General features: G+C 37.5%; 1 protein-coding gene across 1 annotated transcript in view; it reads left to right on the top strand.

Moving 5' to 3' along the window:
- The first annotated feature begins 6,694 nt into the window (after positions 1–6,694).
- GABRR3 (gamma-aminobutyric acid type A receptor rho3 subunit) overlaps positions 6,695–22,949 on the top strand; it is a 44,246-nt gene continuing 27,991 nt past the window's right edge. Inside the window, exons 1-2 of the mRNA XM_003783944.1 lie at positions 6,695–6,828; positions 15,383–15,495. Coding sequence (XP_003783992.1) covers positions 6,695–6,828; positions 15,383–15,495 — 247 coding nt within the window. The remainder of the gene's footprint in view (positions 6,829–15,382; positions 15,496–22,949) is intronic.

Raw genomic sequence — 22,949 nt, 5'->3', positions numbered from 1 at the left:
CAGGCGCCTGCCACAACGCCTGGCCATTTTTTGGTTGCAGCCATCATTGTTGTTTGGCGGGTCCGGGCTGGGGATTCGAACCTGCCACCTTAGGTGTATATGGCTGGCGCCTTAACCGCTTGAGCCACAGGCGCCGAGCCCGTCAGGCAATTTTTAGATCTGCATTTCTTTGGGTTAGTTCATAGGTATCAATATTGTCACATTTCCTTGAGTTTTCATTTTTCTTACAAACTTACATTGATGTTTGCAAATTTGAAGGAAGAGGTACGTCTGCCAGACATTACAGGCTTTAGAGAGATAAAGACTTTCACTCATAAGGATATGTGAGGAAGTTAGGCAAGTAGGGTGCAGTAGGTCGTACTATGAGGGGGTACATTGATATGAACTCCTGGCAGCTGCATAAGCTGAGGTCTTTGTTAAAAAAAGACCAGGAGTATCTGGATAGCAAAGATGGAAAGTGTCCATGGTAGCAGTGAGAACCGCTGAAGTCTTTCTGCTTCCCTTTTCCTCCACAGGGGGAATCTTATTTGAGACTAAGGGTTTACCAGCCAGCACATGCCACAGTGGCACTGAGGCCCAGGGAGTGGGTACATGCACAGCAGTGGCACTGCTAGGGCCCAGGGAGATTTATTACTGTTAGAGACAAAAAAAAAGTGTAGTCGCAATGGAAATACAAAGGATGAGAAAACTGAAAAAGAGGTTTTGAAGCAAAAACCAAACTAACAAAAGACTTGAAAAGGGAGAGATTAAAAATAACCTAAAATTTCAAACATGGTAATAATGTTGATCAAAATCATGATGTCGGAAGACTATGTGACATTAATACAGGTGGGTGAGATTGGTAGCCAATATTAGCTATGTTAATTAGTGTATTTTCAATGTAGCAGATATTGTGCCAAACACTTAGTCTCATCAGTTCTGACTATGATCCTAAGAAATAGCTCCTAATATGATTATACTCGGGCAATTGAGTTGGTGTTCACACAACTAGTAAGTGGAAGAATTAGGGTTTGCACACATGAAAAAATCACATTCTTGCCTCCTCAGGGATCTGAAAAGTTATCTACATAAATATGCTTAATGAAAATAGAAGAGAAAACTGAAGTCCAGGAAATCTAAGATGGTTTCTAAACATCATATAGTAGGTGCCACATACTGACCCAGAGTCTGGTCTCCTTGTTCCTTTTCCAAACATGACTTATAACAATTTATTTTGATAGAAAGTTTATTTTTCCATAGTGTTCGCACATATCTCTTACCATTTCACGAATAAAATGCTTTTCTTAGGTCTAATTAAAGATTAAATCTTTAAAATATGCTTAATGTTCAAATAGAAACCGATGATCCTCATTAGTCAATCATTCAAGGTTAATAACTGAATTTTTTTTAATAACAAGGTTTAGGTTTTGTTTGTTTTTACGTTTTGGTTTTTGCCTGAATCATTTGGCATTGTATCATTAATCTTTTTATTTCATTTTACCCATATTGGTTAAGTACAGGTTATTCAGCATTCGGTTTGTGATCTTTCCTTTCCTAGGAAATACAATAGTGTGGTCTGAATAGGAATATGTGTCCTATGCTTCCATCTAGTGGTCATATTGCCCTATTACACCATGATGAAGCCTGTTCTGCTTTAGTGCCACGCACTCTCTCTAAAAAAGAGCAAGATTCTTCACTGTCCCCATTCTTATCACAGCCGATTCTGTATCTCAGGAAGAATGTGAGAAGGGAATAAAAGCAGTGTAGGAAACAGGATTTCTCAGTGAGAACAATGTTTTGGGGAGGAAGAGCATATGCCCCCTAGTGGCTGCTCTAGGCATGGCCAATTATATTTCATTTCCAAAGTATCAAAGCAAAATATGGTGATGCGTCGCTAAATAACAGGGATAAATCCTGAGAAATGTGTCATCTGATGATTTCATCATTGTGAAAAATCTTAGATCGTACATACACAAATTTAGAAGTTCTAGCCCTAAAGTCTCCAACACCTGGGCCACAGACCAGTACCTGCCCACCGGCCTGTTGGGAACACTGCTGCCCAGCAGGACGTGAGCAGTGGGCAAGCAAGAGAACCTTCATCTGTCACATTCGCTCGTCACCCTCAAATGGGATCATGTAGTTGCAGGAAAATAAGCTCACTGTTCCCACTGATTCTGCATCATGGTGAGTGTATAATTATTTTATTATATATTACAATGTAATAATAATAGAAATAAAGTGCACAATAAATGTAATGCATTTGGATCATCCCACCCCACCCCTACTCCCCAGTCGCAGGAAAAATTTTCTTCCATAAAACTGGTCCCTGGCGCCAGAAAGGTTGGAGACCACCCATCTAGCCTACTAGCCTACTACACACCTAGGCTAACTGGTATAGCTATTGATCCTAGGCTCCAAACCTGTACAGCGTGTTAGCATACTGAATATTATAGGCAAGTGGTACACAATGGTAAGTATTTGTGATCTAAATATATATAAACATAGAACAGATGCAGTCAAAAATGCAGTATAAAAGATTAAAAATGATACACTTATACAGGGCATATACCATTAATGGAGCTTATAGGATAGGAATTGCTGTAGGTAAGAGTAGTCCTGGGTGAATGAAAGTGAAGATCTGGTACATGGCTGTGCAGTATTGCTGACTTTATGAACACTGTACGCATAAACTACACTAAATTTCTCAATATTTTCTTTCTTAAGTAATAAATTTACCTTAGCTTACTGTAGGATGGCTATAGTATATGCAGTCTATTATTGAATGAAATGTCATTATGTGGTACATGACTATCAATCAGAAAGCAAAAGCAAATGAATTGATCAATCAATCTTGCTAGTTCTAGCTTCCTCATACGTAAAAGACAGAAGGAAGGAAGTAGGGCTAGTCTAAATGATCTCCAAAGGTCCTTTCATATCAACATTGGATGACTCTATAATTTCCTCTTCAAGATATTTTACCTACATGACATCCTGCAGATGCCTTTAGAAATTTCTAGAAGCATGGACTTTGCTGTTATTGTTACATGTTCTTGATCCAGTCAAAATAAAACTTTATTTTTTTCTTTTGTTTTCTCTTGGTAGGCAAAATAACTACTGCATATCTCGAGATGAATATTGTGGACACAACCATGCTATCCAAGTTTTGTCTCTGACCCCCTGTCAAAGGAAAAGAAACTAGCTGACATGATTACAGTGGAAGAAGAGTGAACATGAATGTTTATGCCATGGAGAGCTTGAACTATTACAAAATTTTCCAGTGACCCTGTGAATCATTTTCTTTCCTGGTAGTTACCACTTTCTAATATTGACATATGTGCTTTTCTGCTTTATTTTTTTTCTTAAGAAGCTTACCAGGCTTCCAAAGGAAAGCTCTAAAGGGATAAGGTTAAGGAGCCGACTCAGCTTGGACAGAGACAGATGCCTTGTTGTAATTGAGCTAAAACCCTTAGACCTTCTATAAGCCAACTCTTCCTAGTCTAAGCTATTGCCTTATTATTATTTTTATACAAACCATTTCCCACGTACAATTAATCAACAAAAAAAGATAAACTGCTTTTATTTCTTCCTTAATGTTAATATTGTTACAGATAGTTGGTCTGTTCAATAAAGACCTTACAATATGGTCTATTCAATCTATAATAAATGGATTATGATTATTGATGCATCCCTACAATGCAAAAGGAGACACCCAGGATATCTGAACGTGATTTAAATGACAGCAAGGAGACATATGATCTGACAGGTATTTATGAGGAACAAGTGCCCCCAGACACTTCCACTGAGTCCTAGAAGGTGGACAACTTCTACTGTAGTGCTTTGTTCTTTCAGGCCAATGACTGGTTCAAGGAGTCCCCCTATTCTTTATCAGCTATCAATACATCATTGTGGACTCAAAAGTTTGGCATCATCTAAGGTAGTATTGAGATGATAGAACATAGAATTTTGGCAAGAAGGATGTATAAAGCATGGATTTATTTATAAATCAGAATTTCCCAAACTAGCTGTCCTGGAGGAGTACTTTTTTTGAGGCATATTAGTAAGTATCGTGAAGTTTTCTTAAAGAGGGATCTAAAGTCAAATAAGTTTGAGAAACAGAATTCAGCAGAACTAAATGGATGGGCTCGGCGCCTGTGGGTCAAGTGGCTAAGGCGCCAGCCACATACACCTAAGGTGACGGTTCGAATCCAGCCCGGACCCGCCAAACAACAATGACGGCTGCAACCAAAAAATAGCCAGGCGTTGTGGCGGGCGCCTGTTGTCCCAGCTACTTGGGAGGCTGAGGCAGGAAACTCGCTTGAGCCCAGGAGTTGGAGGTTGCTGTGAGCTGAAATGCCACGGCACTCTACCCAGGGGGAAAGCTTGAGGCTCTGTCTCAAAAAAAAAAAAAAAAAAAGAACTAAATGGATGTTTTTACTGAAACTTTTAATATGTTGATATCCACTTATCAGGTAACAAATATTTATTAACACCAACTATATGCTAAACATATAAGTGGTTGGGATACCCCAGGGATGAAAACAAAGATCACTTTCGTGTAGCACTTGTATCCTAGTAGGATTAGACAGATTATAAACAACAAACATAATATGTAAATTATATAAAATATTCTAAGTGAGGTATAAGTGTGGTAACACAGGTTGTTAGAGGAAAGAAAGTATATTATATATATATATATTTTGTTTGTTTTTAAAGAACTTTCAGGGTATGCTTCATTGAATAAATGACATTTGAACAAATATTAAATCTGTGACGGGACTTAGTCACAGAGGTACCTGGATGAAGAGTATGTCAGACAAGGTTTCCAGCCAGTGCGCAGGCCCTGAGGTGGGGGCACATCAGGTGTGTTGGAAGACCTTCAGTGAGGCCAGTGTGCCTGAAACAAGTGGCTAGGGTTGGGGTGGAGAATAGGAAGATGAAAAGACAGGCAAGGAGGAGAAGTTGCTTATTGTGTAGGGCCTTTCTAGCCATTATAAAGACTTTAAATTGAGAAAAATGAAAAGTCATAGCAGAGTTTTGAACAGAGAAATTACTTGATCTGATTTTTTTTTTTTTTTTGCAGTTTTTGGCCAGAGCTCGGTTTGAACACACCACCTCCGGTTTCAGCCACAGGCGCTGCCCTGATCTGATATCGTAAGGGATCACTGACTGCTGTGTTGAGAGTTAACTGAAACAAGGCAAGGGAAGAAGCAGTGAGACCAGCCAGGGTGATATTGCAATGGTCCAAGCAAGAGATGATGATGACTAAGACCAGGGTAATAGTTGAGGCAATGGTGAGAAGCACTTGGGTCCTGAATACATTGTTTTAGGTAGATTGAATAGAGTGTGAGAGAAAGACAGGAGTCAGGAAAGGACAGTACTACTGTCTGGTGACATGGACAAGGCTGCAATGAATTGGGGGAAAATATTGTCAGGTTCAACATTGGACATGTTCAACTTGACACCCTTATCAGACATCCAAGAAGAAATATTAAACAGGCAGAGGTAAAATATCGCACCATTTATGTAAAGCTTTAAAAACATGCAAAATGTCTATTTTAATGCAAACATGCATATGAAATAATAATGTAACTATATAATTATATACACTAACTCAAGACTTGAAAGAGAAAGAAATTTTTATTATAGTACTCTGTATATTTGTAAAATTTATATTAAAATATATTTTACAGAGGAAAAAGATGCTTTGGAAACCTAAGAAGCTTTAACGCATGGGCTAAAAAAGAACATAAACCAACTCAAAATAAATTAATGTGCTAAAGCAATATCAGAAGATTCAAGGTGTCAAGAATACAAATCATTTTGAGGAATTTTAAGAATTTCCTTCACAAAACCCTGTTCTGAGCAAGAAAATGGCATTCTTCTAAGTCCTAGTAAACAGGCCAGTTGTCGCTGTATTGCTCACCTTTTGATAGTCTAGCTGAAGAAATTTAATTTCACCGACATGTCCATTCGTGTGCTTTGCATACAGAGAAGGAATATTTCCAGGAAAATTCCTACTCTATGTATGCAAAGTACCTTTAGGAGAATGTGTGTTCATAATTTATGCTTTCTAAATTAAACCGATGTTATTATCAACTGAATAAACCATCATCTTAAAATACGACTCCTGACAAAAATAATGATTAGATTTTGTGCTCCTGCTGTGGCAGGCTGTATGCATTTGGGAAAGAAAAGATTCCTTTCAGCATTGAAAAGAACCATGGGATAAAGGAAAACATCTTCAAATGTATAATTAAGATTGAATTAATCATCTTTTTTCTCATTAAGCATATTATTTTGCAGAGTCATTAAATATATTTAAATGATATTGCATTGGATTAAGAGGATTAATGCCTAACCTCACTTCTTTGTTTGCCTAGAACTACAGCTGAGAGTTTATTGAGAATGGATCAAGCATCACACACTAAGAACCTTTCCTGGAAAAAGGGACTAGCCGATGTAAACTGAAAATTGTCACATCTGCTTTGTTTTTTTTAAATTTCCAATGATCCAGTCAAATATTTTCCTGTAAACGATGTGAACCTATTTAATCTACTAAAACAAGAAACAGCATTGAAAAGCAGCATTTTGCTTAAAACCTTAAAACCGGGTAAAACCTTTTACCCGGCATGCTATTTACTTTTCAAAAGACACACGAAGAAACTGTGATAAGAGTATTGCTTGTATCCACCTGCATTCCATTCTTTTGGAAGAGATGAATCTGGTGCCCCAGTTGGTCTCCTTTGCATACATCTGGTTCATCTGGTTCATACTGATGCCAAATGCTTCTGCTTCTTCTGACATCAAGAAGACACAAGAGTGGTGCGTCTCTTCAGTGAAACAAACCCGGTAAGATACTCATAGTGTAGTTCATGAAATTATTGCCCGGTTTCTCTCACCAGCTGCTTCTGACTTATTGCAAACCTAGAAACCTGTCTTTAGTGACAGAGCATCTTTGTGGCTGTGTGTGTCTCTAGGGACACCATCATCTCATCATAATAAATCACCTCTGGTTGACATCTCAAAGAGCAGGATGTAGAAACAGTTAAAGAGTTCTTGTAGGAATACTCTTTCAAGGAATATATTTCATCAATAAGCAATACCTTTGTTTAATGTTTCTTCAAATTTCTTTTAGTAGAAATGAATAGAAGCACCAACTTCTTTTACTGTCAAATACTTGTAGGGTATATAGTTTCATACATTGATGAGATAATACCAGAAGGCATTAAAGCCATTTGCTTGAAAACATAGTTTCCATGTGTTTGGAATATCCTGAACACATTATTATTATTATCTCCCCATTAATAACCAAGAGCATGTTTAGACATGCTAGTAAGGGAGACAATGATCCATTCGAGTGACTATTTATTCCAACTTGCCTGAGACTTTAAACAGGTTTTAGCACTGAAAGCAAATTTGGAATGATTGCTCAGCCTAGAGAAAGTCTTTTCTTTTTACCAAGTACCAGATTTGCCAAAAGACCAAGGAGGAGAAATTGAGGGATGAAGATGGGTAGTAGCACCCAGTCAACCCTAGCCGAAAATGGGGTGACAGATGTTCCGGCCAGATTGCCCTCACATCTTGAATATTTATTAAGCAGTCACCACAAGACCAGGAAAGAGAACATAACATTTTAATAAATAGCTTCTGAAGTCTCAGATTTAATGACCCAAAACAAAAGATGTGATGGGGGTTGAGGGGTTACTGGATTTCAGATTCCTGCTCCGCAATTAAAACTCCAGGACTACCTTTCACACTCTGCTTCCTTGCTGCTCCCAGACCCCGGACCTGAGATGCTATGAAGTCCTGTTCAGTTTAACAGCTTTCTGAGACTTCAAGGTAATCAGGCAAGGAGATGTTTGGGAAACGTAGGGTTATGCCGCCAGACTATGGGTCATTTTTAGATTTCTTATATCATTCTTATTTTTAAATAAATGAAGACTGCTCAAAATTTCATCTACCGTGCAAACAGTAGATTTGTTCATTCTGCTTGCTGGAAGTTTAGATGAAAAGAGAGATTGTCACAGCAGCTAATTCATCACACTGGCTGGGCTCACTGTCAGTGACAGTTGTTGCAGAAAAATTTAACCATATGTATTTTTTAGGTGTCATTTAAGGGGCAAGAGGAGAATATCAGTTCTTTGTTGTTGTAGGAATTTTTTCCTCATGTTAACTGCCTCATTTGTAGATCCTATCTAAAGGAAGAGAAGATTTTAGAGACTACCCAAAGCAGATTTCCTCCATAGGGAACCCGGAATTTTTACTACATAGGGCCAAACGTATTTGTCTTCTCTCTGCTTGTCTTAAGTGAGGTACCCCTTTGAGCCACAAGCTAGACTAGGATTCATTAAAATTTACATCTGCTCTTGTGTTCTTCAAAGACAAATCCTCTAGGGCACCAGAGACTGAGTAAACCATCACGCTGGTTCAGAAGTAGCCACTTAAAATGAAACACAGGTATTCTCCCTGAGTGAATTAGAGTAATCCAGCCAGCCAATTTCTGAGCCGTCACTCAAACACTCTCTCATGAAAATTTCAAGGCATTTGACAAAAATACATAAATTACTATAGAGGGCAGTTTCTAGAGGAAGGAGCCCAGGAGGCTGCATGCCTTAGTATGTTGGCAAATACTGTGCGGTTCTTTGCCCCAAACCAACTTGATTATGCGTCAGTAAATAAGTAATGAACTAATTAACCAATGACATGCTCTTTCATAATGGAAGAGAATGAATAGAGTAAACATGAAGGGAAGACATGGTCTTTCTCTGAAAATTATGAAGTATATTGATAATTATATTTATATGTGATATTTGGGGCCAGTTTTCATACAATCTGGTCTTTAAATGCTTTGCTATTAATTGTTTTTATTCAGAATAGAACTGCATTTTTTTATCCAAAGAGTCTCTCTTTTTTTTTTAAAATCCAAGTCTTTAAAAATCTTTTATTGAAATATTCCCTTTATTTCTTAAACATACCGACTAGAAGGCTATGAATAAAGTAAGTAATTACAGGTGAAAATGTCCCCCTTTTGCCTAAGGAAAAGGAATTGGGTTCCCTGGTAATGCAAAGAGAAGTAGGCATATAAAGTCGCTGACTTCTCTGCATTCCTTCAATAATTGTGCAATAATAAACCCTGACTGGGGGCTAAGGACCCTGGAGGAGCAAACTATTGACTCTGGCCTTAGGAATAATCAGCAGAGGGTTGGAGTCTGCTCAGAATGGTTTGTAAGAGCCAATAGTTAAATTTTCAAGAAATTTATGAGCCAGCTATGAAAAACAAATACTATTAAAAATTAAATGATATAAATCTACAATTATTTTTAAAACAAAGGCATTAAGTAGTTAAAACACAACTTCCTAGTTATTTCACTGCATCTTACTATCACCTCTTGCTCTTAAGGTCATTTAGCCTATCACATCTATACGGTAGAAATACTACACTATACTACAGTCTGCTACACCGTACTGTGCTTACTACACCATATCAGACCACACTCTACCACAGGCTGCACATCTCATGCTTGTCAGGAGCTTGAAGTCAGCCATGTGGGACTATTTACACCATGGAAATAAGCAAACATTATAAATTAGGGCTGCTTCTTCCTGGAGATCCACTTGTTAAACATTACCCAGAACCTAATGTAAAAGCCAGGACCGTGTAAGGGATTGCAAATTCAATGCTACTGCAAGAAGACAGAGTGGCAGAGATTCCAACTACAGGGCACCTACTGGTCAGGTCCAGCCTCCTCTTGTTACAAGAAAACTTGTGCCTAGTGTTGCCAGATTTCTGATTTTTTTTTTTCGAAAAGAAGCAAGAAATCCAGACTTTCATATGAAACATTCCAATTTAATACACCATGTAGGCTCTCCAAAAATGTCTGCTCCTAATCTGGTTCAATTTCATTTCACAGATGAGAAAACTGAGGCCTCCTCACAAAGTTCATGACTGGACAGAGACCCAAATGGGACCCTCTCTTGCTGGCTCTTCCACAGAAATGCTCATAAGCTTAGGTTTTTCCTTTAAAGGAGACAGGCTGTTGATTAAAGTCAGGTATGGATCCCCAGAGTTCAGGGATTAGGAGCAATTCAATCAAAGCCACAGATTTTCTCCATCTAATGCACCAAGTCCTCTTTAAGATATCTCAAAAACATCAGGGACCTGGAAATAAGCATTGGATCCAAAATCCTGCAGGTTTTCTTAGTGGTCAAAATTGGAACAGCTGGTTTTCTCACTGCTTTTTCCTTATTCCTTAGATTTATTTCTATGTAGCCTCATAGAACATTTTTGATTCGTTTTATATTTCTTTAAAGAGAAACAATAAGCCTACAAATACCTTTTTAAAATTCTGTCCATGTTATTTGAGACAGTTTATAATCACACTTTACCTTATTATGAACTTCCCATGCTAGCAAGAGGGCATGCTTCCATGGGTATCCCAAAGGTCGCCACTAAACGCGCCATACATAGGGAAAGCGGGAACTTGTAGCCAAATGCACCTTTACTTACAAAGTATTCATTACAAAACGAATATTCTCTACCTGTTGGCCACCTCTTTGTAAAATATTCTAATGCATATTTTGTAAACAAAGTACATTTAGCCACAATTTCCCATTTTCCCTATGTATGGAGGCTGTAGGGGTAACCTTGTAGAACGAGAAGAATGATAAGGAATGATAAGGAATGATAAGTTGGAGAGCTATGACCTACAGATCCTTATCAAGAAAAGATTATAGATGGTAAGTCCAATTTATTTTGGATAATTTATAAAGTATTTAATATAAAAATAACACCAGAGCAATAAAGGATTTTTACATTGAAAAAACACCAAGAATCTCAAATACACTTTCTCTTTTCCAAGTTCAAGTTCTAATTTTTATTCATTTACCTACGTGATTTTTTTCATGTTTAAAATTACAGCATAGAAACTATTTCATAATTTCTATACTTAAGCATTTTCCACTTTGCTTCATAGACATCCTATTGGTATTTTTAATCAGACCACATAATTAATTTGAATTAATGGACAAGAATTACTTTCCTTTTTTGTGAACATTTATTTTCAACCCTGCACTGTTACAGATAATAGCAATAAATATTTTCACTCATGTAATTTTTTCCTTTACCAATAAAAATTGTAATTTTCTTGGAATTGAATTACCAAGTCAAAGCCTATGAAATACCTTTCTAGTTCCTGAGTTGAATTTCTAAAAGATTTTAGCAATATTTATACTCCCACCTGAAAAGTATAAATGTTCCCACTTCATTATATCCTTATTAGTGTGGAGCATGAACATTATTTTTTGTCTTTCGCTCATTTAATAGGCATAAAATGGTAGTTATGGCTTAAATTGGTATATAAAATATTTTAAAACACGCTTGCTAATGGTATTCTCCCCTGGGTATAAATAGTTTATTCACGTCAGGGATAGTTTTCAAGTTCTAATCCTAGTTAACTAATCAAATACACAGCCTTCCAAGTCCTCAGGAAAGCAGTTTTGTACAGCAGCCAACTGAGTGTTTGTGATTCAATTAAAATGAGTTTTTGTCATTCCACTAACAAAACTCCAATATATCAGATTGAGTTGGGTATATTTTCCTCAACCAGTTCTAGTATTTATTTTTGTCTAATGTGTCCTCCTGAAAGACCCTTGTAGCCCCCCTGAGAACACTCAAAAATCCAGTCTTTCCTGCCCTCTGGACTCTCACTTTCTTAGTCATAAAATTGTAGTAGAGTTTCTAACCCTGAGGAGAGGAAGGAGATAGAAATATGTTTCCTCTGTTCCATGCAGGAATGCAAAGGCTCTAACTCAAAGAGAAAAACCACAACTGTTACCAAGACTTAGTCCTACTGTTTCTCAGACTATCATACTTACAATAACTTGCGGTAAAGACAAAGCTTAAGGAACACATTATTCTTAGTAAAGCATCACAAGAATGGAGAAATAAGAATCCTATGCACTCAATTCTGATATGAGAACAACTAAGGTCTTAGTACACAGTGGGGGATGGGGGTGGGGAGAGCTGAGAAAGGGAAAGAGGGAGGGGGTGGGGGGACAAGTGGTGTGGTTCACCTTTTGGGGGCAGGATACAAATATAAGAGGGTCCTTATCTAACAAAAGCAATCCATGTAACCTGGTTCTGTGAACCCTCAATGAATCCCCAACAATAAAAAAAAGAAAAAGAATGATCCTCTTAGAAGTTATCCAAGTAACTACTAAAAATGAAATCACTACTACTAAAATAGGGGAGGGGGCAAAAGACACGAAGTGGTTTAAAATGACACATACATGGAATCAGATCCGAAAGCTGTGAGCTGGATCTGATGCTCTATCCCATGGTAACTTCCTCATGGAGCATATTTGCTTCTGTCCCCTTTGTTCTATTTGTCTTCATGTCAGCAATATTTTTTGAATGCCTTTTAAAAATTATTTTATAAACTAGGGGATTTCAAACCAAAGCACTTACACTCCCAGGATATAATGTACCCCTATAGGTACACGAAAGCTATCTCAGGGGCACCTGGGCAAAGTTCACTTTCAAAACTATCAATTTCTGGTTCTTTAACTTCTTTCCTGATTTGATCCCCCTGAAAGCTTGCCTGCAATCTCCCTGTAATGATGGCATCCCTTCTCCCTCTTCCCGGATCCTACCATATGTATTACCCCAGCGTGTAAAAAATGCCTGGGTACAAAGAGACCACTGTAAGTATTATCATTGAGGTAGTGGATGGCTCTAATCAAATCAAACATCCTTTTCCCAATTGGGTACATTCCTAGTACATTCCTATTTTTCACTTTTAACAAAACTGAACTTCATTAATTTGTCAGATTGTAAATCACTAAAAATAATTCTTGATGATAGATCATGCAACATGAATTTCGAAAAACAAGAAGGAATTTAAATAATTGTTACATTGATAAAACAATACTAAACATTTCTTCATGTACTATGTACTTACATAAATAAAAATACAGTTTTCTAACCCTTTCATCTATACAAATAGAAAATAGGAATAAAATTTATGCAAAACATTGTTTCATTCTAGCAATGAGTAATATCTATTTACTGATTACATAAAATTGGGGAAAATGTACCATCACTTTATTAAGAAATTTTGTTCTTAATTTTTGAAAGTATCAACATTGATGAGATGTATTTTGCTCCATTTGTAATGGTCATAGAAAATAAAGTTAATTTTAATGTCTACCCTTGTTTCTTTCAAATCTATAAAACACAGTGATAAAATTCTAGGGATAAAATACATGTTTTTTAAAAGGGAATGGTATTCTATTTCCAATTTTTAAAGAAAAATTGTCATTTTTTAAATGTATAATGGTGATATTTAGGTTCATTGGATACATTTTCAAAAAGAGTATATTTTATTTTAAATCATCAATATTTAATTTTAAAATTTATGATGAAAGAATTGTCGATGTCTATTTAAATATGTGTGAGGGAGTGCATCAATTTCCAAAATTCTTTTAGGGAGTGTGTGAGCAACACACTTGGGGGAGGAGATAGATGAGGTATTAAAAAGCAAAAGTTGATGAACACGGAACATATCCCTGGGTAGCTGAATACCCCTCGGGTAAGAGCTGGTGCACATGCTCACATGTGCTGCTGGGACAGCGTTTCATTGCAGGCTCTCTTTTCAATGTTCTTGGGTTTCTTAAGATTGGTCCTTTCCAATTTCATGGAAGTAAGCAACAGGCCAATCAGTTATAGTTGAAGAATACTATTGCCAAAGGGATTCACACATTTTCCTAAGTTTCCACCCAAAGTTACATTTCCATTTTTCTTAAAATAATGACAAGTAGCTAGCTTTTATTAAATATCTACTGTTTTCTAGGCCATTGATTCTCCTGAAAAGTTGTCATAAATGTAAATTCTTATACCCCAAACCTATTAAACTGTGGGCATGGGGCCCAGGAAGCCATCATTTGAATGTATACCAAAACATAATAATATTTTCAAAATATCTGGCATGGTTCCTTGAACATAGTAGGCATTTAATAAAACCTAGCTGCTACTACTTTAATAAATAGTTTACCTCCTTGGAAGAAGTTTTCTAGTTAATTCTAGCTCCTTGGAAGAAATAGTTATATATGTTCATTTATTTGTAAAATACAATGGCTTAACCTTTTTAAAATCAAACTCATTGCTTTCCACCCAAAACAGATTTCTTCTCCCAACTTCCCCATTTTTAGCAATGGCAAAAATACATCTATAAGCCTCTGAAGGTCTCAGCCAGAAACTGCCTTGTTGAAAGCCCACCCTGGTCAATCTCAGGTACCCATAAATTTGGATGTATTTCTTCTACCAGCTGCTTTGGGATATGAAATTCTCCCCCATGAAAGTCACTTTATTGGGTTGAGAAATTGCATCTCCAAGTGTTATGTTAAAATTCACATCTCTTTCCCAGAGAAGATATTTATTAATGCAAAAGTACTTCAGGTATTCAGAACGAGGAGGATATACTTAGCAGAGCCCTCAGGGTCTTGGGTTAATGCTGCTGCTGAGCTTGATGACAGTGATGAAGACAGGCACATTTTTCTGTTAAGAGGAGCTGAGCAAGGCCTCCGTCAGGAGGAGCTGCTGCACGTCACTCACAAGGGAGCCTTGCTCTCACAGACAAGCTCCCTCCACACAGGCAAGATTTCTGGAAAGGAGGTGTCAGCAATGTGACCAAGTTCACAGACCTAAGGACAGATAGGGCTTTATTCCCACGTCTCAGAACACCAATGGCAGAGAGGCCACACCCCATTTTGCCTTTGCCCTAGAGGACTGTAGGTGAAGACCTATTCTGTCAGCGGCTTCCCAATCATCACTGGCGTCGTGTTCAAACGTTATAATCTAGCAAGTTCTAGAACCTCTGTCTCTCAGCCTGTTCTCATGTTTCTTACTCATTTTGTCTTAGTAAAATATTATTTTCATCAGTTTTCAGTGTTGCAGTATTTTTATTTTTATTTTTTCATTGTCTTAGTGCAGAGATTGTTCAAACTCAGTGATGCCAAGAATAACTTAAGCAACTTATTTAAATGAAAATTCCCGAGCCCTGTTTCCTTGGTGGCTTAGTTGATTTGGGACAGAGGTCCATGAATCTGAATTTTGATCCTGACTTTTACCTCCACTGTACTCTGAGAAAAAGTGCCAGTTCATATATTAAATCCAAACTCAGTTTGCCATTTGAGGTTCTCCAAAATTTAGTTTACCTTATCTGCTCCACATTTATATAATAAAGAGCAAATGTTGACAGATCTTTGGCTTAATATGAACTGAGAAAATGAGCTTTTATGTATGTATTTCAGAACATGCTATGTTGAGCACAGATGGCTAACCTAAATCAAAATATCCAGAAGCATATGTATCTCAAAAGTATTTTTTCCCCCTTTGGAGGAACAGCAAACAAGAAACCAGAATGAGGAAAGATGACATTACCAAAGTATGGCCCCTGAAACACGAGCAACTTCTCCATATAGAAGACCACGATTTTGCTATGAGACCTGGGTTTGGAGGTGAGTATTATCTCTGCAAAATTCATGTCAAAATCCATTGTACCATCAAAGTTGAGGTGAAGTTATGAAGCAATTGAGACCAAAACACAAGGGAAAAACATCAGTGAAAAAAATAACTTCAACAATAATCTTCTCTTGAATGAAAATAATTGATAATTTATCTATTGTAATTAGACCAAAAAACTCATTTTTCTACATGCACACTGTCATAAATAGTATCAATTAATAGTGAGTGGACATATCTTTCCTATCTACCAACTTATTGTTTTAACTAAAATCTGTAAGTTAGATTACATGTTATTCATAAAACCTTACTGAATATTCTTATGAGCTGAAATGCCGGACTTTGGTGGAAAAATTCACATGTCAAATGCCACAGCTCCCTCTCTGATGAGTGGGTTTAGGGAAAAAAAAAAAAAACTTTTATCACTTCTAACCATTAAAATTGATCAAAATGTTGAGTATGAGGAATTGTACTAAGCCCTTTGATGCACTATTTTATTCCACCCTACCAGTGACCCTGTGAAATAGGCACCACCATCATGTTAAATGTCTGTAAAATTCCCTACAGATTCTGGGGTTTGTAATGGGAATCCTGCCCTCTCTAATTTTGCTTAGGGAGATTAAGAGCTTTGCCCTAGACCTTGAAAGCAGTAAGTGGTGGTACCAAGTTGCAATGGCAGGTGACGAGGACAGCAGAAGTCCATGTAAGAAGTTTTTCTTCCCTTCAGTTTATTGAACATGTACGTAGTTGCATCACTGAGGGTCCCAAGTGGTCCAGCGATATACAGGGTGTGAAATCTACTTGATAAATTGTACTTAATCCATCCTGACTCTTCTTTCATTGACTCCAAGTTTTCCACTCCCACAGTTCCTGAACTGATAACTTCTCAGGATTCTAGCTATGGGAAGATGAGGGCAGTACAGATGAGGGAAAGAACCAGGCTCCTCTGGCAGTAGGACACGTTCACCTTTTTGATAAACAACGAACACTTGACATATTCAGGGTGGGGAGGGGACATACTCTTCTCATACTATACTGTGACCAAGGGGAGATACCATGGGGAACTAATTCTTAACAGGTAAGAAAAAGTATGTCTGGTAGTTATTATGTTGAGGATTGGAGTTTTGTGTTTATCTTTGGGGTTTTTTTTTAACTTCCTGAAAATGACTGGGTTAAAATTCTAAGGGTCTGACCTGATATCATTAGATTAGTGACTCAAACTATGCCAAGTGTCAGAATCAACAGAAGGGTTCTGAAGACATGGATTACTGAGCCCCACTCCAGAGCTCTGATTCACAATGATCTGGGTGGGGCCAGTGATTTGCATTTCTAATAAATTCCTGGTGATACTGATGCTGATGCTACCGGTTTGAGAATTTTGAGAACCACTGCATTAGGTTGTCAGTTTCAGATTAAATCTTGGTGAATTTAATTTTTTTAGTAAAGCAACTTTCACACTTATTGAATCCTAATTTAAGATATAGAAGCTTTGACATTAACGTCAATAACTTTTGAGACTATTTTTTTCCTTTTACTTCACTACTCAGGGGTATTATCCATAGGGAGTCCTCCTCATGATGCTTGAGCTACTAACTATCATTCTCAATAGACTATTTCTGCCCCCCAACAAAATTTGCCAAAATTCAGATAATACACTATACAGCTACCTTGCAGATATTCTGATCCTTGATCTCTATGACTCTATAAAAATATTTGTAAAATTCCCTACAAATTCTGGGGTTTTGTAGTTCTGTCTGGAGATCTAGTTCTCTCTAATGATCTACGCAATGCTGGAATTTGTCGGGGATTTCACAAACTTTTATAAAGTCATAGAGACCAAGGCTCAGAATATTGTGAGCTGTATAGCATATTATCCAAACTTGGGCAAATTTTGGGGGGGGGAGGGAAGAAATAGTCCATTGAGAATGGTAGTGATTCAAGCCTTGTTAGAATTGCCATAAGGATGATACTCCTGAGTATTAACCAGGATGGAGTTGAAGAACGTTCTCCTTAGTAAAGTATCACAAGAATGGAGGAGCAAGTATCGAATGTACTCAATAACAATACGAAACCAACAGATAAACACGAGGAGAGAAAAACACAATTAAATTCAGGGTGGGGGAGGAAGGCAAGGGGAGAAGGGAGAAAAGGGAGGAGGATGGGTGAGCTTTCACCTAATGGATACGGTAAGGGTATACAGCACACCCCATGGGCAAAGGGCTCAACAGCAACTTGGGCTTTCCTTAACAAATGCAAACAGTGTGACCTAATGGTCTGTACCCTCATATTAATCTGAAAATGATATATATCCCCTACAAATTCCCCTGTAATGGGAATCCTGCCCACGATTGGGTTTTTGAGCCACTAGGGGGCGCCAGCCACACGGGAATGGCCTGACACGGCATCTCCAGCAATTCAATGTGAAGTTCCTTATGATGTACTCTTCAACACCAATTCAAAAAGCTGCCCTAATTCCTGTCAGGTTAGATTCCACAATTAAATTAATTCCTATCCTAGCAGAAAGAGTTTTTAGGGAGATTATTGTAGGCCATTGAGAACCAGAAAGATTGAGAGAAAAATGTCCTTGAATGTAGACCTTGAAAGAAGCAGTCTAGAGAGGCCTTGTCAATCAAAGTGGCCAAAAAAAGCCCAGCAGCAGAATCACCTGAGAGTAAGTTAGCACTGCCAAAGCTCAGCCCCCATCCCGGGACTTGTGAATAAAAATCTGCATTTTTAACAGGCTCCCCAGGTGATTCCATACACTTTACAGTTTGAAAAACACTGCTGTGGATTACTGAGAGGCCATATCTTCCTCTTCAATCTTAAAACATTTATGGCTTTGTTCCCCATGCTTTGTGACATCCTAAGCCCCCAGAAAAAAAAAACATGAAATCAACCTTAAATTTCCACTTTGCTTAATCTGTTAAAGATAACATGTTAAGATTTTTTTTATTTTTAATTTTTTTTTTTTTTTTTGTAGAGGGAACTTTGTAGGGTTATTAGAAATCCAATTGAAATGTGCTACTTCGTGGCAGGTGGCAAATCATGCCATGATTAAGAAATTTTTCTGACAATCATAGCCTGGGCTAAATGGTGTCCAAATGGCTTGTGTTCAGTCAGTTCAGGCAAAAAATCCATAAATTCAGTCAGAAGTGTCGGTCTGGCAGCTCTGTGAAGTATAGTACTTCACCTTCTCTTGCGGGTCTTGCTCAGAACAACTTCTTTTACCAATAACCCATTCCTCTGTTCATGCCTTCCTTGAGGAAATTAGACTGTGGGACACAAAAGACAAGCTTTAATTCATCTTCTTTTTTTATACTTGTCTGTAACACAAACACACGAACGTACTTCTTTCCTCTTCAGCTAAATGTAACTTCAGCACTTCTCTTGCCTTAATGTGTTTTCCTAATTAGCTTTAACATTAAAACCAGCTGCTACTGCAGTGTTTTTTACTTTTATAAAGCATTAGAAGATTAATTGACTCATTATGTGGGAACAAGAGGATATAAATTTAGGGGAGCTTTTTGTTTAACTTGGGTTATAAATTGCAGCTCATTTTCTTTATTTATGCATCCTCTACCCTTTGCATCTCCCATAACGAAGGCCTTTATTGTTTTAGTCTTATAGATGATCATTTCTTTGTTTCTTCAATGTGAAATCAATTCAGCATCTAGATACTGGTTACTGAGTCAAGGCAAAAGCTAAAGTTATAAAAGCTGCATGTACAGGCTTTGCTTGTCAAGCAAGGGTACCGCACTCGGATTAAAAAGGACCTGGCCATTTTCCAATCATTAATTACCTTTGGGTTTCGGGCAAATGTTGTAACCTCTCTGAGTATGGGTTTTCTCATACATTAAGTGGAACTAAAATCAGTTCTATCCAGCTAACGAAGTGGCCTGATGATAAGATGAGATAATATATTAAAGAATAAATGTTAAATACATTATACAAACAAGATGGATAACTTTTATTTAACCCTCATTGTTCCAACCTGCATAAAAACCAGGTTGATACTACACACATGTATCTTTATGTATATAAAAGTTAATGATTCTGGGAAATCAATACCATAATCATAATGATTAATATTTACTTTTTACTGTATCTTCTATGCTTTATATGTATAATTAAAGGTATAAAATTATTATTTATGCTGTTTTATTTACTACAGATCCAATAGTAATGAATAAGTTGGTGGTTAAGACATTTGAAAGGGGTTAGGCTAAGGACTTAAGCATGCTAGTCTCCCAGCAACCCTGTAAGGTAGGTACGAGATATTTATTGTACAGATCAGCAAACTAAGATAGGAGAAGTTGAGGCATTTACAGAACTCTGACTCTAACTCAGGTTTATGTGACCATACAAATTTCATGATTTTTAGTCCTTCTGCTTTTTTGCCACCTTATCTCTGTGACTCAGCTCCCTATCTGTAAAAAAATTGTCATTTGAAGGTTTTATCCAGGTCCAAAATTGATTCTGCATCTTGCCTTTCTATGCCCCTCACTCTCCGTTCTGTCCTCAAGAATGCTAGAGCACAGTACAGATTCTTCAATCCAGGAGTGAGGGCACACACTTTCCCTCAAACAGAAGAGCTCATCCTCACCAGAGCAATACAAATCTGGAAAGAGGGAAGAAGAAACCTAAGATGTTTCCAGGAATCCACTCCTGATGGACAAGCCATGCTTTAGCTCCATTATCAGACGGGCCTTCAGACAGCCTGAGACTCCAGTGCTTGGGCAGCAGGGGCCTGAAGTCTGAATATGTCCTTGGAGGGTAGTCTCATATGTTTGTCCCCAGGCTTGCAGAGATATGCATAAGCACCTAGGATCCACATATAAGTTATGACATACTAAATCCAAGTTGTTGGTTTTGTTCAGAAAATAAGTGATGAGAAGCACTGGATCGTGTTTTAGTGAAGAGTGGACTGATTATCTAAATGTTTGTGCTGGGAATAGTGGCTTGTGTTCCTAAGGGGCAGGTTTACAAAAAATGTAAGCTGCTGTAGTGGTGACATTTATTTTGTGCCATTTATTGAGTACCAAGTAAGTTTAATAACTGTATTATTTTTAGTTGCTAAATGAGTCTCCAGAGCGAGTAGAACTACTCAGATTTGGGGAAACTAGGCTCAGTGACATTAGTTATCCCAGATCCCTTACCAGTGGTGGACTTCCCTGAGGGGTGGGGAATCTGCAACCTTCTGATTTCAAGATTGTTCTTTTTTAAGCACCAAGGAAGACAGGAAAAGCTTCACCATTCTCTGCTCCCCCCCCCCACTTTTGTTGCTATTGTTGCAGTTTGGCTGGGGCCAAGTTTGAACCCACCACCCTCAGTACATGGGGCTGGCACCCTACCCACTGAGCTACAAGGGCTGCCCCTGCTTTTCCCCTTTTAATAAAAGGATTTGTTATATCAAATTTGGATTCAGTCCAAAGACCACATTCAAGAACCAGGAAGACAGTGTTTCTGAGAACTTTAGCCAAGATATTTTGCCACTCCTCCAAGACCTTTCCAAATATTTTATTCCATTAGAGTATTGGAATTAACAAGAAGATGCACTATTATAAAGTGCCAAGTAGAGCCATGAACAAGATATTTTTTATGAAGCTTTATTTTGATAACTATTAATTCAAGAAAAAAGTGTGCACGTGCACTCACACACACAATAAAAACTTGCCAGAGCTTAACCCTATTTATTCCTATTAAGGAATAATAATGAGATGTTCCCAAGTTAATCCTTCGTCATAATTATCATTAAGCAATATTATTTATAGTACTGCCATAATTAATGTTAAAGGGTATATGTTAAGTGATCTAAAATGGCAAGAAGAAGATTGTAGTTAAGATGTAAGGGAGATATTTCAGGAACCTGAAAAAGGAATATATTTGTGTGACCAGCCCCAGGTCTGGTGAACTGAAACCTTTCACAGTCCAAAATAATATTCAGAGTATGGACTTAAGGAACCCGAAAAAGGGAATCTGATGTTAATAAATGAGCTAATAAATTGGGGAGTTACAAAAGAGATTAAGCCCATTAATTGGGGAGTTACAAAAGAGATACAGAGACTGGCAAGACATACTTTGTTTTATATTGTATTGTGCATTTATAAAACGTGGTAGAATTGTATGCACACACAGGTAGCATATACACGTACAGGCATTACTTGGCCTCAGAAGGGAAGCTTTTTAGGCCTGATCCCTTTAAATCCCCTAATTTTAACTGAAACAGATTTATATTCTTTGAACAATAGTTTAAAACATTTTCTTTTAACTCAAAACTGTATAGGTAATAAGGTTTGATTGAGGGTGGCTTATTATGGAATGAAAACACATAAAAGACCGTATGTTTAAATATACAAATTAGTTAACACATATATGCATTAAATTTCATACACAAAACTAAACGATGAATAATTAACATCACTTTTTCTTCACACTGGAAGTGGAGAAATCCTTCATTAGATATAAACAGGAAATGTCATAGTCTCAGTCTAGTCTGGATTCTCTTATGATGTCAGTCAGGTTTTCTGGGCCCTTCAACCTCATTCTGGGAGCCCCAAGTGCAAACAGATCTCAGCCATTTTTCTCTGTCTGAAATTGCTCCAATTCTGACTTTCAGTATCTTCCCACCAAATGGATTTCTAAGGATGGCTGCTTCTTTCCAAATGCAGCCTGCGGTTACTAGTGCTCAGCAAAGGAACACTTCTGAATCTGGTGTCCATGTGTAACACAGTACTGTTACATGTGTTTGTCTAATCTGCCAACCACAGCACCAGTGGAAAAGGATAATTATTTTGGCAGAGGAAGAAAAGGTTCCAACATTGCCCAGTCAAGGACTCTATGACACTCCCTTACTAAATCCCCAACATGACGATTACCATACAGAATACATACTTATACATACCCCTAGACATGTTTTCATGTTTTGTTTTAAGAGACAGAGTCTGAGTTTGTTGCCCTCAGTAGAGTACTGTGGCATCACAGCTCACAGCAACCTCCAGCTCATGGGCTTAGGCAATTCTCTTGCCTCAGCTCCCAAGTAGCTGGGACTGTAGGCACCTGCCACAACCCCAAGCTATTTTTTTTGTTGTTGTTGTTGCAGTTTGGCTGGGGCTGGGGTTGAACCTCAGTGTATGGGGCTAGCGCCCTACTCACTGAGTCACAGGCACCACCCAATGTTTTCATGTTTTTTTCACATTGTTCTTTTTTAAATTACTACTAGCTAAAAAGAAATAAATATTAAAAACCTGGAGATATCATTTCTGTAGTACAGAAGGATAATGTTGAGATCTCAGGCAAATGAGTAATGATTATTGAAATACCATTTATTTGCACATAGGCCTTTATAATTATTGTTGGAATGTATGATTTCTGATTCTATAGATAATAGAGACACTCATTTTTAAAAACTTAATCCATTTATAATCTATGAACATTGATCTTCTTTGAATGT

Source organism: Otolemur garnettii, unplaced genomic scaffold (genome assembly GCF_000181295.1).
Source record: "Otolemur garnettii isolate 467f Iridium unplaced genomic scaffold, OtoGar3 scaffold00009, whole genome shotgun sequence".
Lineage (NCBI taxonomy): Eukaryota > Metazoa > Chordata > Mammalia > Primates > Galagidae > Otolemur > Otolemur garnettii.
The sequence above is the reverse complement of the archived record's forward strand: the minus strand, read 5'-3'. Positions and strand labels throughout refer to the sequence as shown.